Here is a 20,509-nt window from a genome sequence, read left to right on the forward strand (position 1 = left end):
GTACTTCGTCTGCTTGACTGGTATCCTCTTAAAAGCTCTGCTTAAACTGAATAGTACGACAGCTCAACACAACACGACTAGAAGCTGTTACTTCTCATGCAGGGCGTTTTAAACACCTCTCGACGAAGACGCCTGTGGTTCGTAATAGCTAGTGGCCTATACTGAAGCTTCGAAAATCTGAGTAGTAACTGACCTTTCGAATTTCTACGCGGTAGTTTGCCTCGGATCTCTTGTCCCGAAATGCAATGTATCGTTTATATCTTCCATGCCATCTTTTCGAATGAAAGAATTTAAAGAGCATAGTGACGAAGAAAAGCATTTGATACACATTAGCCTGTAGTGCACCGTATGTGGAAAAGTGTTTTAGTTCTAGCACTTCCTGGTAAATTTCCTGTTCCTTGTTTTGTTGTGCTGTCGCTAAGGCTTGAGGTAAAGTCTCCACATTGTACTGCCTGAGAAGGTGTCTCAGGGCCGTTTAAACTCACCAGCTATGACATCATGGGGGGTAGAACTTCGGGCAAATTGGTCATACCTGTCGAAGGAAAGGAAGAGCTTTTTCTTCAGCATGACTGAGATCATGGATGGCTTATTTTATGCATAACGGCGGATATGGAAGCTGTGATCATACGCAAAGCTCCACGTCCGTTGCAGGACAAAATCCTCTCCCATATACTCAATTTAACCATATTCCTTGCCAGCTGCGACCACCAGCTCCCAGTAAACGTACCAGTCATTCGCACACCGGACTCACTTCAGCCCTGTGTTAGGCTTGCTCACTCTTGTAATCCACATTGTTACTTTACAGGCAGTAAATTTTTGCGTGCGTGTTTACACCTTCGTAAGGATGCATAAGGTATTAGTAAAGATGTATTACCACGTGGTATTAAACTATTACCGCTAAATAATTTAATTTTTCTGTCATGCAGTTTAGCTTTTGGTTTCAACATTTGAACGAAGGCTGTGACGTCAAAGGTCCTTATAGGACATGCGAGGCAAGAAAAAATTGCCATATACTCGCTGCTTCATCTTTTTAAGGCACTACAATGCTAAAGGCATCCTAATTCAAGAGCCACAATGAAAATGAGCGAAGAAGCAGCCATTACATTGCAGTATGTTCATGCCTCACCTGACTTATACGGACCTTTGACGACAGAGAGGTGTTGACAGTGAAATCGAAACAGCATGAAACAAAAATTCCACTGTAAGCTATTTTGGCTGCCGAAAAGTGAATACCACGTGACAATTCATGTATAATATCTAAAGCACCATTGCAGAGGAGGAAACAGACAACAAAAATTAGTTTTCTGTACTCCTTTCAGTCATCCCCGGTTATTAGGCACCGCCCACAAAACATCACGAAGAGCCTTCAACTTGTCCAGCTTTCTATGGTGTTGCACTTTTGTGCGTCTCAACTTTGTGCAACACCTCAAGCGCGGGTGCTTGCCTTGCAGGAGCTAGCAGTCACACACGACAAAGCAGCAGTTGGTGAAATCCTGGAGTCTGGGTGCCTGCAATGTGGCTCGATCAGATCGTTCGACAGCTCGTGGCAGCCTGTCTCCTATCGAGGGTGGTGCTCGCCTTGCCGGCCACTGGTGCGCCCGAGACAGAGCACAGCTTCGCCCCCGAGTATGCGAAGCTGTTGCGACACCAAACAACCTTTGCCGCCTACGCGCTCATCAATAACGTCGCCTGCGGTGAGCTGTGCTTCGTAACTAGTTTGTTTTAGAGCGACAGCTCTACTCCTATCATGAACCACTCCGTCGAGTTTCACCGTATGACCTCGGGATCCGCAATTTGACCTCTAAAGAGGCACACGTGTTTCTAGTCACGTACGCCGCGCGTGCCAGCTGCTCTGGAGAGGGTAGCCACGTGCGCTGCGCGCGTCGCAGAGAGGAGGAGGAGGGTAGTTGCCACATTGCGCAGGCGCGCCGCCACGGGGAGCTCGGGCAGATGCGCGCTCCGTCGCCGTCGTCGTTGCGGAGAGGAGGAAACGAGGCATCCCAGGTGTGCTGCGTACTCTCTCCGTGACGTCACACACCTTGACTACGTTGCTATTCAACCAGCCATGCCCTGACTGAGTGGAGCGGGAAAGCTTCTGCTGGCATCACTTCAGAACACACGCAGAAGAGGTCGCGGCTTAACCTCACATTCCGATTCAAAATACATAATCACCGACTCGCGAGGGGGCTGTCGGAACGTCGAACAAGGCTGGATTCTCTTTCTAGCCAATAGAATCTGCCTAAATTACGTATGGTATACGGCCTCCTTACAGCGTTCTTATATGAGCCCCTGTTAATCAGGGGTTGGTAGGAAACGAGGCAGCAGACGAATCCACCCGCGCGCTCTCTCACCGGGCTGTTTTCTCCTCTTCACCAAATCAGGAACCCAATTTTAATGCGGTCTGTACCTTCAAAGATATTGAAACAAACTAACTAGATAGTCATCGCCTTTACCCCCGCCCATGTGAAGGCCTCAAGAAGGCGGATGAGCGGCTCCTTCTCCACCTTCTCACCAATACATTGCTGTGCCCGGCAGCCCTAAAACATTTTGGCTCCTCCTTTAGGGTATACCCCTCCAACCCGGCTATCCCCCATCCCCAACCCAACACAGGAGGAAGGTGAGGCGACCCTGCTCGGCTGCGACGACTTACAGGCCCAACAAGCCTTAGTCGGGCGTGCCCGGGCGGCCACCGCCACTCTGAACCCTAAGGTAGGGACCTCCATTCAGTGTTTGTAAGGATCGGTCCCTTACGGGCTGATCCAAGCATACTTCATATGCCTATAGCCAATAAATGTTTTCACCACCACCACCACCATCACCATCGAATGCGCAGTACATGAAATTGGGTTCTGCATAGAACGCCTGTGCACAATGATGCGTTCAACGGAACGCTGGTTGTATTTGATGCAACGCCCGATCGCCCACAGCCAGAGCTCACAGCCGGGCGAGGTAATAATAAAACATTAAAACCAGCATTGTGTCTTTTATCAGCGGAGCTATCGCTCGACATTCGGTGCAGCAGCCTTGAACCGCTGTAAGTTTTTTGCTTCGCAAGCAAGTTGTCTTAAGTTGACATGCGATGCGATAGAACTCTTTCGGAATGTGTTTCTGCGCTGATCTTGATAACAAACACTGAATTAATGGGAGATGTAACATGATCTACATTTTCGGTAAGATGTAACTTTTCAGTTTAACTTGACTAATAGATAAAAAGAAGAACACTCTAGGGTTTTAACATAGTTATACCGAGTATTCGTGCAAAAGAATTTTTTTAGCTTGACTGACTCGTGGTTTTGCTGCGTTGTCAGCATGTGTGGCGACGATATTAGACTCAGGTTAACCCCAGGTGGCCTAAATTAATTCCGAGCCCTCAATTGCGGCTTCGCTCCTACATACTGGTATATCACTTCGGGAAATAAACCCACAGCATTTATAGTTTTTATTTTGTTCAACTTAAAGAGTTTCAAGTGTGTACGGTGCTCATCTTCGTGTCATTGATTTTCCAAAACTTGATCTCAGCACAAAAGGGGTTACCTTCATTTCGCAGCAGAGCTTCGCAGTAGAGTGGTAAACTGTGATAGCGCCTTAACTGGTTAAACGTACCGCCGCTGTGGCTCAGTGGTTAAGGTACTCGTCTACTGAGCCGGAGTATCCGGGTTCGAACCTGGCCGCGGCGGCCGTTTTTCTATGGAGGCGAAACGAAAAAGGCGCCCGTGTGCTGTGTGACGTGGGTGCACGTTAAAGATCCCCAGGTGGTCGAAATTATCCCGGAGACTTCCACTACGGCTTCTCTTTCTTCCTTTCTTCTTTCATCCCTCCTTTACCCCTTCCCTATTGGAGCGGTTCGGGTGTCCACCGAGATATGTTAGACCATTACTGCGTCATTTCGTTTCCCCAAAAACCATTTTTTAAAACTTTTATGCAGATCATATGCTGCAGCAAGGCATCATGCAGCACTAAGTGCAGTCTTGTGCAGTTGGCTGTCCTTGTGCAGTATCTTCTGTGGCCTCCATTCAAGCCGTATTAGTTCCCAAGCATGTTTCCTATTGGTGCAGCGATGGCGTAGAGGTAGAGCATCCGCATCGCGTGCAAGAGGACCAGGGTTCGAATCTTGGTGCCACCGGGTTAAAAAAAACTCCGCGTGTCGATGGAATTGTTTATGCAATGGAATTGCATAAACAGGCCTTGGATGCGGCCTGATCTCGGTGACTAGAACCGACATCGCACTCCCTCACCAGACCAGACTTGGCCACCCCGTATTTGGCACTGCGACGCGGGACGACGACCTCGTCGCTGTACTTGGCCACAACCTTCTATGAACAAACCAGTTAACGTTCAGCCTTTATTCCCTAGCGGCTGCGTAGCAACTGGCCAAGACAATGGTCAGACCTGTGACGCAACGGAGAATGCTAAGAATCTCTGGCACCAGACAGGTCACCAGTGGAAACTGAACCTGGCAACGCTCGAACCTTATCCAGTGAGGCTGGCCAAACAGTGCTGTTCGAGGAACTAGCGGGTAGTAAATGGAATGTCGTCGGGCTTAGTGAGGTTAGGGGAACAGAGAGACAGGCAGAGGGAAACAACTTTATTTGTAGCAAATCAAATGGCGGGTCTACTAAGTCAATTCAGTCGCTCCAGGTGGCCGGCAGCTATAATCTGTCGGCGGCCTCTAACGCTCTTGTCGCCGCCGTGGACTGAACGCCGGGGTCCGAACGGGCGAGAACAGTTTTCTTTGTTCACGAGAGGGAGATGTAACATGATCTACCGGAGGCGGATCCTCCGAGCAGGCCCATAATATGTGGTCCAAAGCGGCAGGCTTGCCGCACAACTGACAGAACGGGTTTATCAGACCGGAGAATATGTTCCACGGGTTCGGCTTCGACCGCGTCCGCAGCCGTCGCCACGTGGTAGCTTGTTCTCTGGTGAGCGAATCGTGTGGAGGGGGCAGGCTCACCCGTAGCTCTCTGTTGTACTGCGGTATGTCATGATATCAGACCAAGGCCTCACTTCGGGGCGCTCCCGTGTCAGAGGCCTCCTGACATGCTGATGAAGTGTATACAGTAATAAGGGGCCGGCTTGTACTGTGATATCATGGATTAGCGCAGAGACGAAAATTAGGTGTGGGATTCCTCATTAATAAGGATATAGCTGGCGACGTAGGCGAGCTCTATAGTATTAACGAGAGGGTGGAAGCTATCGTAATTCGGATCAATAGGAGGGACAAGCTGAAGGTGGTGCAGGCCTACGCGCCAACATCCAGCCATGATGACCCGACTGTTGAAAGCTTCTACGAAGACTTCCAATCGGCAATGAAGAAAGTAAAATCAGTGCACACTCTGCTAATGGGCGACCTCAATGCGAATGTAGGAAAAAGCAGGCTTCAGAGCGCGCAGTAGGCGACTATGGCATAGGAGCTAGAAATAGCAGGGGGGACTTATTAGTAGAACTCGCTGAGAAAAATTACGGATCACGAATATCTTCTCTCGCTAACGAGAGAATAGGCAGTGGACGTGGGAGAGCCCCTATGGTTAGACAATAAATGAAATAGACTTCATACTATGCACTCACCCTGGCATCGTGCAGGATGTGGAGGTCGTTGGGAAGATGCGTTGCAGCGACCACCGAATGGTAAAGTCTCGAAGTAGCTTAGACCTGAAGAGGGAACGGGAGAAGCTAGTGAAGAGAAAGCGCCTCAACGAGTTGGCAGTAAGAGGGAAAGTAGAGGAATTCAAGATTTCGCAGGAACTGAGAAAGACGACCTTAGTGTTCAAGCAATGAACAATAATGGCCTAGGCACCAAGAATAGTGGGTTGGGCGGGGGAGGGGGGGCGGGGGCGGGGGAGTTATTAGTACAGTTCGCAGAGAAAAATAATTTATGGATCGCGAATACCTTGTTCCGGAAACGAAAGAACAAGAAGTGGACGTAGAGCAGCTCCAATGGTGAGGCTAAAACTTAAATAGACTTCATTCTATGCGCTTATTCTGTCGTGCAAGATGTCGAGGTCCTCAGAAAGGTGCGCTGTAGGGACCACAGAATGGCAAGGTCTCAAATTAGCCCAGACCTGAAGAGGGAACGAATGAAGCGGAAGACCATTAACGAGTTAGCGGTAAGAAGTAAAGTAGACGAATTCAGGATATATTTGCAGAACCGACATTCGGCTCTAACTGAGGAAGACAACCTTAACATTCAAGCAATAAACGATAATCTCATAGTCATCATTACGGAGTGCGCAGTAGCAGTAGGCGGTAGGATGGTTCGACAGGATACCGGAAAGCTTTCTCAGGAGGGGAAAGATCTGATTAAGAAACGTCAAAGCATGAGGTCCTCTCACCTTACAGACAGAATAGAACTAGCAGAGCTATCGAAGCTAATAAATAAGCGCCAGGTAGCCGACACAAGGAAGTTTAATATGGAGAGAATAGAGCATGCTCTAAAGAACGGAGGTAGCCTAAAAGCGGTGAAGAGGAAACTAGGCGTAGGTAAAAACCAGATGTATGCGTTAAGAGACAAGGAGGACATTGTCATCACCAATATGGATAAGATAGTTAAAGTAGCCGAATAGTTCTAAACAAATCTATACATTAGCCAGTATAATCAGAACGCTAAAGAGAGATTAGCGAACAGCAATGGTACATACCACCAGTAAAGAAAGAGGAAAGAAAGCCTTAGGACAAACGCAAAGGGGGATAGCAGCTGGTGGGGATCAGATAACAGTAGATATCTTGAAGGACGGAGGGGAGATTTTGCTAGAAAGACTAGCGACCCTGTATACGTAATGTTTTATGACCTCGAGCGTACCAGAAGCTTACAAGAAAGCTAACATCTCAATTCATAAAACAGGAGACGTCAAGGACTTGAACAACTACAGACTGATCACGTTACTGTCCGGTGCTTACAACGTATTTACTAAGGTAATTACAAATAGAGTCAACACAATCTCAGACTTCAATGAAGCAAATGATCATGCATGCTTCGGTAAAGGATACTCGATCGTAGACCATATTCACACTATCAATCAGGTGATACAAAAATGCACACAATATAACCAACCCCTATGTAACACGTTCATTGATTACGAGAAAACATTTCACTCAGTTTAAACCTTAGCAGTCGTGCAGGCATTGCGGAATCAGAGTGTAGAAAAGTATTTTGTGAAAATTCTGGAAGATATCTAACGAATGTACAGCTACCGCAGTCCTTCATAGAGTCATAAAAAAAATTCTAGTAAGGCAGGCTGTCAGACAGGGAAACACGATGTTACCAATGCTGTTCAGTGCCTGTTTACAGGTGGCGTTCCGAGGCCTGGGTTGGGAGCAGTTTGGTATAGGAGTTAATGGAGTGTAGAGAGCCAATCACAGTTGTCTAGAGCGCTCGAGCGGTGGGCGGCGGAGGAAATTAAGTTAAACCTTATTGCAGCTGCTTTCCTGGGCGTAAGGTGCTGGCCTGTCCGGTTCACATGTCTGTTAGGCTGCTCTTCAGCGCACGTATTATCAGTGAAAGTAAACAGCCACTTTAGAATTTCGCTTTATTTCCACCGGACGGCACCGCCAGAGCGCTCTAGACAAGTGTGATCGACTCTTTACCTTAGAAATTTGCGATTCGCTGTTAATATTGCCTAGCTAAGTCACTAAGGAGATGAGCTGCGAAGCATGATCAAGGAGTTAGACAGAGTAGAATGGTAGGTCTTAAAATCAGCATGCAAATCGACTTCACTACAGCGTCCCTCATACCCTGAATCAGTTTGGGACGTTAAAGTCTATTAACTAAACCGTAGCGAGGTGGTGAAAGTGGCAAAGGATTGTCTCATTGTGGGTAACAGCGCGAACTTGACGACGGACAAAAACACGGAAAGCAGGACATGGGTCAAACCAGTCGGTGCATTAACATTCGCTTGCGTGAACATCTTGACTCATTCTCAGATTCCTAATTTTCGCACTCAAATGATCTCTGCCGCAATCGCGGGAAAGAAGAAAAGAAAAAGGAAAGAAAAAGTGCCGCCCCTTGGTTAAAAAACGAAGATTTTGTTTCGCCCGCGGGATAGAACGACCAGGGTAATAATGGAAGCTTATTTCATCAAAAAGACGCAGTCACAGTGTGTCAGCCAGCCTTCGTCGTTGTTGGTTGATAAAGAGGTTTCATTTCTAGATAATTTATGATTTTTGGCTTCGGGTAATCAGGTGCGGTGGGAGGGGAGGAAGGGAAAGGCTTTTGATCGGACTTCGCCACACGAACCATGCGTGGCGATAGTTGTACTTTATTTTACTTGACGAAGTGCTCGGTGCTCTGTCCTATCACGTGATTATCATGTATAAATGATCTACTCAATAAAAATTTTGTTGCGAGTCAGCGCTCGCCTGTGTTGCCTTCTTGCTTTTGTCCGTCGTCTAGTTCGCGTTGTACCACCTACAGTGAATAATTAGCGACTGGCCCTGCTATCCATCCTTGTTCAGTGCAAGGGAATATGTCTACTTAGGACAGGTAGTGGCCGCTGATCCGGATCATGAAGGGGAAATAACTAGAAGATGGAATAACTCGTTCTCTCAAATCATGAATGATAGTTTGACAGTATCCCTCAACGGAAAAGTGCTCAACAGCTGTATCTCACCTGTGCAGAAACGGGACAGAAACGTGAAGGCTTACGAAGAGAGTTCAGCTTTAGTTAAAAACGGCGCAGCAAACTCTGAAAAGGAAATGGTAGGTCTAACGTTAAGAGACTGGAAGTAGGCAGAGAGGGCACGGGAACAAATAAGGCTATATGGCATCCGAGTCGAAATCAAGAGGAAGAAATGGGCTTGGGCAGGGCGTGTAATGCGAACACAAGGTAATCGCTGGTCCTTAACGGTTACGGAGTGGATTCCAAGAGAAGGCAACCGTAGCCAGGGGCGCCAGAAAGTTAGGTGGGCGGATGAGATTAAGGATTTTTGGGCATACAGAGGCCGCAGCTAGCAAAGGACAGGGCTAATTGAAGTTACACGGGAGAATCCTTTGTTCTGCAGTGGGCGTAGTCAGGCTGATGAGGATGATAAACGCGGCCATCACACCTGCTGCTTCCTAACCTTGCGGCTCGAGCGCTACGAGGGCAAGCAAAATGGGGAGGGGAATTCAGTATGGCGCCGCGTTACTGTCCACGACTTCTGCGACTTCCTTCGAGTCCGCTCACTGAGATGCCGCCTTGTCCTTCCCAACGGCTGCAGCGCTCTCATGCTCGGAGGATTCTCGTTGCCTCCACGTTGCTCCGCAGATTTGCAGCGGTCTTCGTCCAAGGACTCTCCTCAGTCCGTCCCCTCTTCGACTCCAAGAGCTCCAGAGGTCTCGCATTAGATGACGCCTTTCTTCGCTCCCAACAGCGTCTGAGACTTGTCGCCTGGAATTCGCTTACTTCCTCCGCGTTAGGCGGCCAGGTGTCGCGATGATCAGCCGCAGTGACGGGGCCTCTCACCAAAGTGTTGTCCCATAGTGCCCGTGTCAGTGCCCGCTCCACAGAAAACCGCCGGAATCACCCTGCCGACTGCGCAAGTTAGTTTTGATGATGTGATGATGGAATCGATCGGTCATGGTGATCGACAGATCGATGGTGTTGATCTTGAACTCTTCTAATGGATCGGCGTTCCGGCGACACGCTTTAGAACAATCTGGACAACTTCTTCAGGATGCTATGTACGTTGTTGCACAGGCGCTAACCAGAGACCTGCCTTCCGATCTCATTTTCGCGCCGAAAGCTCGCCCTTATATCCCCTTGCCCAGCACTCTGTAGACCCTTTTTGCAACCAACAGGAATTGCGCTTGTCAGAGCCAATCAGGAGAATTTTTTTAAAACTGAAGGAGGAAATAGGTCGCCGTTGTTCACTAGGTTTTATCTGGCAAGCCTCGCGAATTCCATGAAGACGTTATGCATTTCCGCTTAGTAACAGCGCAGAGACCCAAACGCACGAAAACGCCAGCGGAAGCAAAGAGAAGGCGAACACCCAGTCGGAACTGCGCGCTCTGCGCTGGTTCCCCCCCCCCCCCCCCCCCCCTCGTTGCTCGCTGTGAGGCATCCTGCCCGTCCGCCGTTAAAAGCAAGAACTTTACAAGCGATTCCCTCTTGAGGCCCCAGTGGTCCACGTGCCGGCTCCGTTTTGCGGCTCGAACGCGACATTGCAAGGCCTCGTCTCCACGCACTCGGCCACGGTGCAGTCGGCTACCGCCGTTCATGCATGCACTTTGCCACATTGTTATAAATACAAACCCATCCGAACGCCGCCGCGTTGGCGGCCGCTCGGCGAACCCCGACAAAAAGCTACAATGAAAGCCGAGGAGGGCCAAGCTGTGGCTGCTGTGTGTGGGCTGCCCGACGACCCTCTTGCACAAGAGTCCGCGATCTCAACTCGTGGTTTTTTTATGGCCCCGCCGCGGTGGCTCAGTGGTTAGGGCGCTCGACTACTGATCCGGAGTTCCCGGGTTCTAACCCAACCGCGGCGGCTGCGTTTTTATGGAGGAAAAACGCTAAGGCGCCCGTGTGCTGTGCGATGTCAGTGCACGTTAAAGATCCCCAGGTGGTCAAAATTATTCCGGAGCCCTCCACTACGGCACCTCTTCTTCCTTTCTTCTTTCACTCCCTCCTTTATCCCTTCCCTTACGGCGCGGTTCAGGTGTCCAACGATATATGAGACAGATACTGCGCCATTTTCTTTCCCCCAAAACCAATTATTAATATTATTATTTATTTATGCAAAGAAAAGCATCTCGTCATAAGTATACATTGAACGAAATGGTCAGTTGAACAAATGGTCAAGAGCATTATCGAACAAGTGCTTGCTTTGTCGTGTTAAGTGATCATTTACTAACACTGGTTTACTATTTGTAGCGCTGAAGACAACGTCTCTTTTGTTTTGCGCACGAACTTTTCTGGCTTTACGAACGAATTCAGATTTCCGAGTGCGGGAATGAAATCGGGCAATCAAGTGTTTAGTCGGAGAATTAGAGTGAGCTCTGTGGACGGCCTCGGCGTCTGTTGCAGATACGGGACCGTCAATTTCAGTAGCAATAAACTGAAGAACAGCCAAGCAGTATGCACCCTGACAGATTGGAACGCTCTTTATTTTAACGTTATTTTGACGGGAGTATTGCTCCCTGTCAGCAAGTCATTTCTCCAGGAAATCGTTGCGGACCCTCCAAGATTTATTGGCTTCTTTCCGTTCATTTTCGGTTTTTAGGGTATTTAGTTTCATTCAAGAAGGTGAGCCTTGGTTTGAACTCAGTATCCTTCTTAAATCAACTGACGAAAATTTAGGCTAAATATCTGAGCTTGTTAGGACAGTGTTTGAGGCTTTATCAAGAACATCGTTCAGCTTCCTTTTAAAAAGATTATCAAGCAAATGCACACGTTTAGCCATTCGGCAACAGTTGACATGGTGACAGTGAACGGCAGCAGAAAAAAAGGCGACACAAACTAAAAAGTATCGACTTGCACAAACCTGGAAAGTCGACATCGCACTATTAGCCGTGTTGTTACCACCGCACTGCTGCTGCCAAGTGCATGGTTTATTCATGGCCCGGTGTTAACAGCGCAGATTGTAGACGACACACGAGAAGAGAAGCACACACAACGAGCGCTGAGAACAGCTGCTTGGGCTTGTAGGTTTTTCACCCCGATGTTAACAGCGCATTGGACTTTAAAGGCGCCAAAACACACACACACACACACACACACACACACACACACACACACACACACACACACACACACACACACACACACACACACACACACACACACACACACACACACACACACACACACACACACACACACACACACACACACACACACACACACACACACACACACACACACACACACACACACACACACACACACACACACACACACACACACACACACACACACACACACACACACACACACACACACACACACACACACACACACACACACACACACACACACACACACACACACACACACACACACACACACACACACACACACACACACACACACACACACACACACACACACACACACACACACACACACACACACACACACACACACACACACACACACACACACACACACACACACACACACACACACACACACACACACACACACACACACACACACACACACACACACACACACACACACACACACACACACACACACACACACACACACACACACACACACACACACACACACACACACACACACACACACACACACACACACACACACACACACACACACACACACACACACACACACACACACACACACACACACACACACACACACACACACACACACACACACACACACACACACACACACACACACACACACACACACACACACACACACACACACACACACACACACACACACACACACACACACACACACACACACACACACACACACACACACACACACACACACACACACACACACACACACACACACACACACACACACACACACACACACACACACACACACACACACACACACACACACACACACACACACACACACACACACACACACACACACACACACACACACACACACACACACACACACACACACACACACACACACACACACACACACACACACACACACACACACACACACACACACACACACACACACACACACACACACACACACACACACACACACACACACACACACACACACACACACACACACACACACACACACACACACACACACACACACACACACACACACACACACACACACACACACACACACACACACACACACACACACACACACACACACACACACACACACACACACACATATAGAAGTCACCCAGCGCCTGCGCAAGGACCATATTCACTCATCAAGTCGTACACGATAAGCATCGCTCGAAAAACCACTTTTCCGCCTTGTACAAAGATATTTATGTTTCACTGTCGCACAACCTGCCTTTCTTGCTGATATAGAACGCTTCCATCAGTTCGCTTGCTTTTACATTGCTGCTCCTGGCAAGAATACGCACCATTGAAAAACGTGGCTCACATGAGCGTGAAGGGCAGGATCTGATATGTTTAGGTAAATTTGGGCCCTCTTTATTTTGTTCCACATTTTTTCGTGTTCCCTGATTCGCTCACGTGGCTCCGGGCGCCGCCATCTTATGGGGCTATGTCACGCTCCGGTTAACGTTGCTCGTGTGACGTAACTGCCTTCGAGCCCTCGCCCCTTGTGCAGAAGTTATGAAGAAGAGGACGCCAACATGGCCCCCATAGTGCTAGTGCCCCCCCAGACGTCGCTCAGCTCTTAACTGTGTGCCCCTACTTACGCTTGCTAGGGAACCGACAGAGGATAAATATAATTGGTAGAGTGGGAGAGGCAGATCCTCTCATGATAAGGCAGCAGGCCCTGCCGAATGGCCAAGAGCTTATGCGCCTCGGCGACTCAGTCCGCCCTGGACTAGCCGAGCCTGGAGGCCTGGCTCTGAGCAGTGCAGCGCGGTCTCTCACTGCTCCACAGTAGCGATTAGGGTGAAGGGGCTGATGGAGAGATCCACATGATGTGGGATAGGGAAGCGTGCCGACCGCAGAGCCGACAGCTGGGAGAGTGGAGGGTGGGGTAGATATAAATGCGGGATTTTAGTAGACGGGCGTTCGGAGCTGGCGCCAGGAGATTTCGTGTGTTCGCGATAGGGCCCTGTGAGCAAGTGTGAAGAGCGCGGTGTGCCGTAGAGCGCCTGCATGCCGCCTCTGTTTGCTTTGCTGCCAGCGCCTAGGGCAATGGCATGATCAAACGGTTTTTCCGTGGATTATCAACCGTAAGCTGCAATTATCACGCAATGATTGCATACATAGAATGGATTCTTTTCAGCGTGAAATACACCGGTCAACGAAAGGAGGTACAAGCAGGACGAACGCTACGTACCAAGGCCAACGAGTCTGCCTTTCCACTTTAACAAGATTGCATGCAGTGTAAATATTTTTGGCTATAAACCCGTTTTGCCGACCTTCAGTCATGGGGTTTTCTTCACGCCTTGCTGGTGAGTGAACGAACCCGCGGCGGAGACATTCGTAAACCGCGAGTGGTGAAGAAGCTAGGCGTCTGCCTGGGCCTCAGTACAGGCCTCGAGTAACTCGAAGGCCGCACATCTGACGACTTTACTCGTGATTTCTGTTCGCCCGCCGTCTGCTGCAGTGCCGCTGTCGATCACACGGCGTTGCGTCTCTGATGGTTTGGTTTACGGGGGTTTAACTTCCCAAAGCGACTCAGGCTATGAGAGACGACGTAGTGAAGGGCTCCGGAAATATCGACCACCTGGGGTTCTTTGACGTACACTGACATCGCACAGCACCCGGGCCTCTAGAATTTCGCCTCCATCGAAATTCGACCGCCGCGGCCGGGATCGAACTCGCGTCTTTCGGGGCCAGCAGCCGAGCGCCGTAACCACTCTGCCAACGCGGCGGTTTATTGCCTCTCTGAGCTGAGGACGCGGTGTAAGACACCACTGCATGTCGCGTGAACCGATCCCAACGAGGGCTTCACCGCTTACATGAAGAACCCTCCGTGTGAATACTTAATAGTGTCTTTATTGTTTTTGTAGTGTTTCCAGTTCTTAAAGTATGGCTCCGTCGAAGGAAGTGATTCGAGCTTAGGTGAAGAGAAATAAAGATGGAGAAAGAGAATGCGGCTGGCAGCCTGTTTTACACATAATTTTAGACAAAGGGGTATAGTTATATGGCTGTAGTTATTCTTCATGCGTCCGGAATGAAAATAAACAAAAAATTGGAACGTAGAACATCAGTATAATCTGCTCCACGCTGCGTGGAAAAGAAAAATATTCTAAATGGCTAAGAGCCATTCTGCATTTGGGAATGCTGGATACCTTCTTTGCTCGGGAAGGTTGCCGGCTGTAGACATTGCGCTGCTTCCCATTGCTACTGGGCAGTGTTGGTGGTGGGCTGGCGAGCTATAGACTCTGCCTCCAGAGGCTAGAGGAGCTCTAGAGTGCTGCCGACGTTTTATTTTCTCCATCTGCGGTTTTAGGGAACATGCCAACAATTCTTGCTAAAAATCACGGTGAAATTTCCGAGAAAATAGACGCAAAGTGTTTCGACCACCACTAACAAGAAGAGCAAAAATTGGTTGCCTATTTCGGACTCATGCGGACTACATTCTTGCGTGGGAGGCCTCAGATCCTTTGTCAATACTGATGGTGGGTCTGAGACCCCCCAGACTTCATCACTGACTGTTTCCCGGCGCGCAACGATGCGGTAGAGGTAATTTCCATCAGTCGCCGCTAGTATTCATGGTTTATGATGTGTGGGGTATAACTTCCCAAAGCGACTCAGGCTATGAGGGACGCCGTAGTGAAGGGCTCCGGAAAATTCGACCACCTGGGGTTCTTTAACGTGCACTGACATCGCACAGTACACGGACCTCTAGAATTTTGCCTCCATCGAAAATCTACCACACCGCAGCCGGGATCGAACCAGCGTCTTTCGGGCCGGCAGCCAAGCGCCATAACCACTGAGCCACCGCGGCGGCTGTGCCGCTAGTATTTAGCGCATGCGCAGGTCGGACATGTGAAAGGCTGATTACTAGCGTGTGATCTGTTACCGGATTTAAATGCAGGAGATTTATTTACTCATTTATTTATTTTAATAGCCTCAGCCCCCAAAGGGTATTAGAGAAGGGTACAAGGAAAAAAGAAAAACACGTACAAAAGAAGAATGTGCCGAATTGTTACCAAATAATAATGGCGCTATTACAAAAGGTGGGCAATGAGTGCGGACTTAAATTGTGGGGCAGCCACAGTTGAGGCAATGAAGGAGGAAAGGCGGTTCCACTTTGTGTAAGTTTTTGGCAGGAATGAGTTGGAGGACATTGGTTCGGCAAAAGGGAATTGCTACCTTTTAACCGATGGCCAGTGCGAGATGCTGCTTATGAAGGCTGAACAAGAAGTTCACTTTTATTGATTACCTCTACTAAATATTTAGTAAGGAGCCTTGTCGAAGCGATGCATGAATGATGACAAAGGAATTTGATAGGATTTCGGCGTTGTTCCAGGAAAGAATTCTGTATTCCATCGTTCTAATTAATCTGTTTGTTTATAATTTATACCAGGAGTGATATGCCTCAACGACTTATAGGAAAACTGTGCTTGAAAGTGCCACTAGGGGTTTTCCCAGGAATTTAAATTAGCACATGTGGCTAAATTTCTTTGGCGGGGGAGGGGGAGGTATATTCAAGGTAGAAGAGAAGCGGTAGTCATTTTAAATTGTTTAATTATTATATTTTTGTTTACAACTGCATTGCTATTACTGATGAGGCTTCTTCTTTTTCAGTCAGAGCCGCAGTTGCTCTGTCTCTGTAAGGTCAGCCTTTTTGCTAAAGCGCAATCAGCTTAGCCAACTTCAATATAGATTTTTTGCCACTATGGTCCCCAATGAAACATTATTAGAAAACCGGTCAGATTTCCTTCATTCTTTTTTCGATGAAAATGAAGGGTCATTTAGTGTTAGTCTTGATGTTGAGAAGGAGTTTAATGCTGTGCATATGATATCCTCTCTGAAAATCTTTCTCGCTATGGCTTCCGTGGTCCTTTTCTGATGTTAATAAAACTGTTTGTCTGAGCGGCCTCAAGTGGTGGCACTTTGACCTTTGCAAAGCATAATTTTAATTTTACATAGCGGTGTTCTGCTGGGATCCATATTATAACCTCTCATTTGACCTTTATATTAGTGACCTCTCCAGTTTTATAACTTCATCACAGATTTATCAATACGCGGTTGACACCCTGCTCATCTCCACTAATGCCGATTTTTCATGTGTACTCCAGAGAATTCAACATGACGATACTAAGCTGTATGATTGGTTGCAATCTAACTTGATTGAAATTAACCCCTTGAAATCGCAGCCCGTATGCTCTAAATTCAGCACAAACTTGTCCGAAATGAAGGATCTGTTTTATTGCACAGCTCCAGTTCCACATCATATTCGTGCTACCCCACTACCTGTCGTACCTATATAAAATATCTGTATATGCACAGACGGCGATTTTTCCTGGAATACACACATGGCTCATCCGAGCAAGAAGCTCAGAGGCGTGGCATGCTTGTTGTAAGCTATGAATAAAGGCCTCCTTGCCGTTTGCCTTTAGACGTTAAATAGCCTAGTGTCCGGGATATGCTCTGGTTAGGTATGGCATGTGCTGTTTCTCTAACTGTTCTGATGCATGAAAAAAAAACAGGATAAATTGTATTTCTAAAAGCTGATAAAATGCTATATATTTAACACCCAAAATTTTACAAAGTTAGAAGGGTTTACGTGCGGGCTGTTTGGTGGTTCATACTTATTTTAAACAACGCAAGAGGCGCGGACGCAGAAAGGACACACAGGGCAGTGCTGTATGGGTCCTGTGTGTCCCCTCTGCGTCCGCGTCTTTTGCGATGTTTAAAAGAATTTACAAAATTTGTTCCTCTTCTCTGGTTTTCCTTTCTTTGACACCTTGTTCAAACAAATTACTGTAATGTTGTATTTGTGGAGGTGTGATGTTAAATGTTATATACTGTAATGTTGTATTTGTGGAGGTGTGATGTTAAATGTTATAACAAGAGGCAATGACGGAGCAGGGCCGAGGAGAAACGCAGGACTGCTTTATTTCACAGACAACAGACTATATAAAGGCTGCTTGCCTGGTGATGTCATACAAAAAATCCAATCACATTGGGCATATGTCAGCCCAGCGCGTCTTGTCATTAAGTTAGAAATGTTGAAACAGTGCCATTGCAAAAAATTCATCGATAGGTTTCCCCTAGCGTGCAAGCCCATTTTGTTGAATGCATAAGATCATACTGTGTACTACGGGGCCACTCTGCGCCCAGCCGGCCGGGAAGGCGACCTTCCGTGCCACCTACACGCAGGCGTTATGCCTGTTTCACATGCAAGCGAAAATGCCAGCGAATCCTGTCGCCGCGACGGAAAAACCTGTTTCGACCCGTCGCGGCGGCTCGGCCGGCCAGAGCGAAGGGGTTCCAACAAGTTGGAAATTTTCGTAGCGACAGCGCGATAGCTCCGCCCTCTGACCAATGACTGCACGGCGGAAAAACCACGTGACAAGAAGAGGATTTGTGCGGGAAATACAATGTTTGCTACACGTGCTTCCGACACCACGGCAACATGTCGCGTGGACTTTTCAATGAGGCGCTTTTCATCGAAGTGTCGAAGCGCCCGCTTCCATGGGACGTGAAAGACGACAACCTCCGCAAGAAGTGAACCAAAGAGTCCCTGTGGGAAGAAGTGAGGGACGCACTTCGGGAAATGGACGACACAGGTAAGTGAAAGCACGTTTTGTGGCGAGCTCGACGATTGTCAGCCATATTTTTTATTGTGCAGCCAACAAATTTTCAACGTCACTCTGGCGGGATTCTGCAGCCTGTCAAAATCAGTTTCATGTCCCCGCGCATTCCTGCGTACTGATCGGTATTTTTTTCGGCGCGCCGGCTATTGTGCGTAGATGAGCTGTATGAAAATTGTCGGCATCACGCAGCCGTGAGCAAATGTTTTGGTTCTTAAGACACGCTAGCAGCATCGTTTTGTACCCTTCATTTTAATCGTGAAATGCACGACGTGCACGTTTTCATGTTCTCAGCTTCGTTTGTAAATGCGGGAGCCGACCTTTCCCAGGCGTGAAGTTAATCCGGACGCTCAGAGCCTAGTAAAATCGTCTCTTGTGTGTATGCACCTAGCGCGAGCGCTCCGTCCCGCGGCAAAGGGCCGCTCATCGTGGTCTTCTACGTACCATTAATCTGCCGGTTCTGACCCGCGCAAAATCATCTCGTGCGTGTCCACAAAATAAAGACAGAAAATTGAAATATTCATCATGCGTGTGCCTCAGTTCAGTCATGCATGCATGCAAAATCAGTAAAACTGCCTTTTAGAAGAAAAAAAACAACTCTTGCTTTCGTACTAAATCCTGTGTTGTAAACATTTTCTGTAATTATTTTCTTGTATGCTAACAGATGACAATTTCTACATGTTCATGCTAAACTTTGGGCCATATGTCTGCCATTGTTTGTTTGTTATTTTGCTTGTTTAACGTTATGCTCTATACTGCTCCATATTTCAGTAACAGTTGAGGAAATCATTGCAGGCTGGAAAAATCTTAAAGACACCTACAGGAGGAAAATTAAACATGAAAAAGGCAGCAAGAAGAGTGGATCAGGAGCATGCTATGACGGCCTAGCCTTATTTAAAGCAGATGGAGTTCCTGAGGGATTCGATGGAAACGAGAAGGTAAGCAATGACTGATATTAATGTTGAACTAAATGTGTAAATGACAGCAAATAACAGCCTGTACATTCTACCCAGGAGCTTCTACAACCTTCATGCACTGAGCCACGTGCAAGTGGCCAGCGCAGCACCTGAGACGAGCCACACTAATTGCAGCCCAGCATCTCCAGGCTCAAAAGAACTGGAAGCGTCTGCGAATGAATTTGAAAGCATGTTTCAAGTCGCAGGCCATCCCGATGAAGCAGGGCCATCCTGTGCTGCAGCTACTGCACCAGAGGTTACGCCACTTAGAGGTAACAAACGACAGAGGGAAAGGCGGCAGGAAGTGGAAGCTGCCGACAGGGAGCTTCAAGCCGTGCGAACTGCAATTGCAGCGCACAGGCCAATGGACGCCTGCAGCCATTTCCTACTTTCCCTGCGGCCGCAATTGGAGGCAACTCCACAGCACATGCTTATGCATCTAAAGATGGAGTTGCTGCACATTTGTGAATTGTACAGCCAGGGTGAATACACTGCTAACTTGGCTGTACATCAGCAAACAATAAATGAACATTAATTTTTGCATGTCTGTTTATTTTTTGCTGCAGTTGTTTTACCACAAACACTCATAAACATTAAAGAAGCATACACGTCACACATACATACAAGAATTCTACACAAATATATACAGTAGTCAATGTAATAAGAAAGTTTATGATAGAGACAGTAGCGCACAGCAGTGGGGCGTCCAGCCAGTAATGAAACAGGAAATAAAGAAAGCCTTAGGAGCAGTGCAAAAGGGAAAAGCAGCTGGTGAGGACCAAGTCACAGCAGATCTGCTGAAAGACGGACGGGAGATTCTGCTATAAAATCTAGCTACCCTGTATACCCAATGCTTTATGACCTCGACCGTACCAGAAGCTTGGAAGAACGCAAACATTACCTTGATCCAAAAGAAAGGAGACGCCAAGGACTTGAAAAATTACAGACCGATCAGCTTACTGTAGCCTACAAGGTATTTACTAAGGTAATCGCTAATACAGTCAGGGCAACCTTAGACTAATCAACCAAATAACCAGGCCGGCTTTCGTAAAGGATATTCCACAATAGATCATATTCACACTGTCAATCAGATGATGGAGAAATGCGCAGAATATAACCAACCCATATATATAGCCTTCATTGAATATGAGAAAGCATTTTACTCAGTGGAAACTTCAGTA

General features: G+C 47.8%; 1 protein-coding gene across 1 annotated transcript in view; it reads left to right on the plus strand.

Moving 5' to 3' along the window:
• The window catches only part of LOC144134588 (uncharacterized), a 184,010-nt gene that overhangs the window by 916 nt on the left and 162,585 nt on the right, over window positions 1-20,509 (plus strand). The window contains exon 2 of the mRNA XM_077667478.1: window positions 1,452-1,694. Within this exon, the coding sequence (XP_077523604.1) occupies window positions 1,514-1,694 (181 nt within the window). The 5' untranslated portion in view covers window positions 1,452-1,513. The remainder of the gene's footprint in view (window positions 1-1,451; window positions 1,695-20,509) is intronic.

This window comes from Amblyomma americanum, chromosome 5 (assembly GCF_052857255.1).
Source record: "Amblyomma americanum isolate KBUSLIRL-KWMA chromosome 5, ASM5285725v1, whole genome shotgun sequence".
Lineage (NCBI taxonomy): Eukaryota > Metazoa > Arthropoda > Arachnida > Ixodida > Ixodidae > Amblyomma > Amblyomma americanum.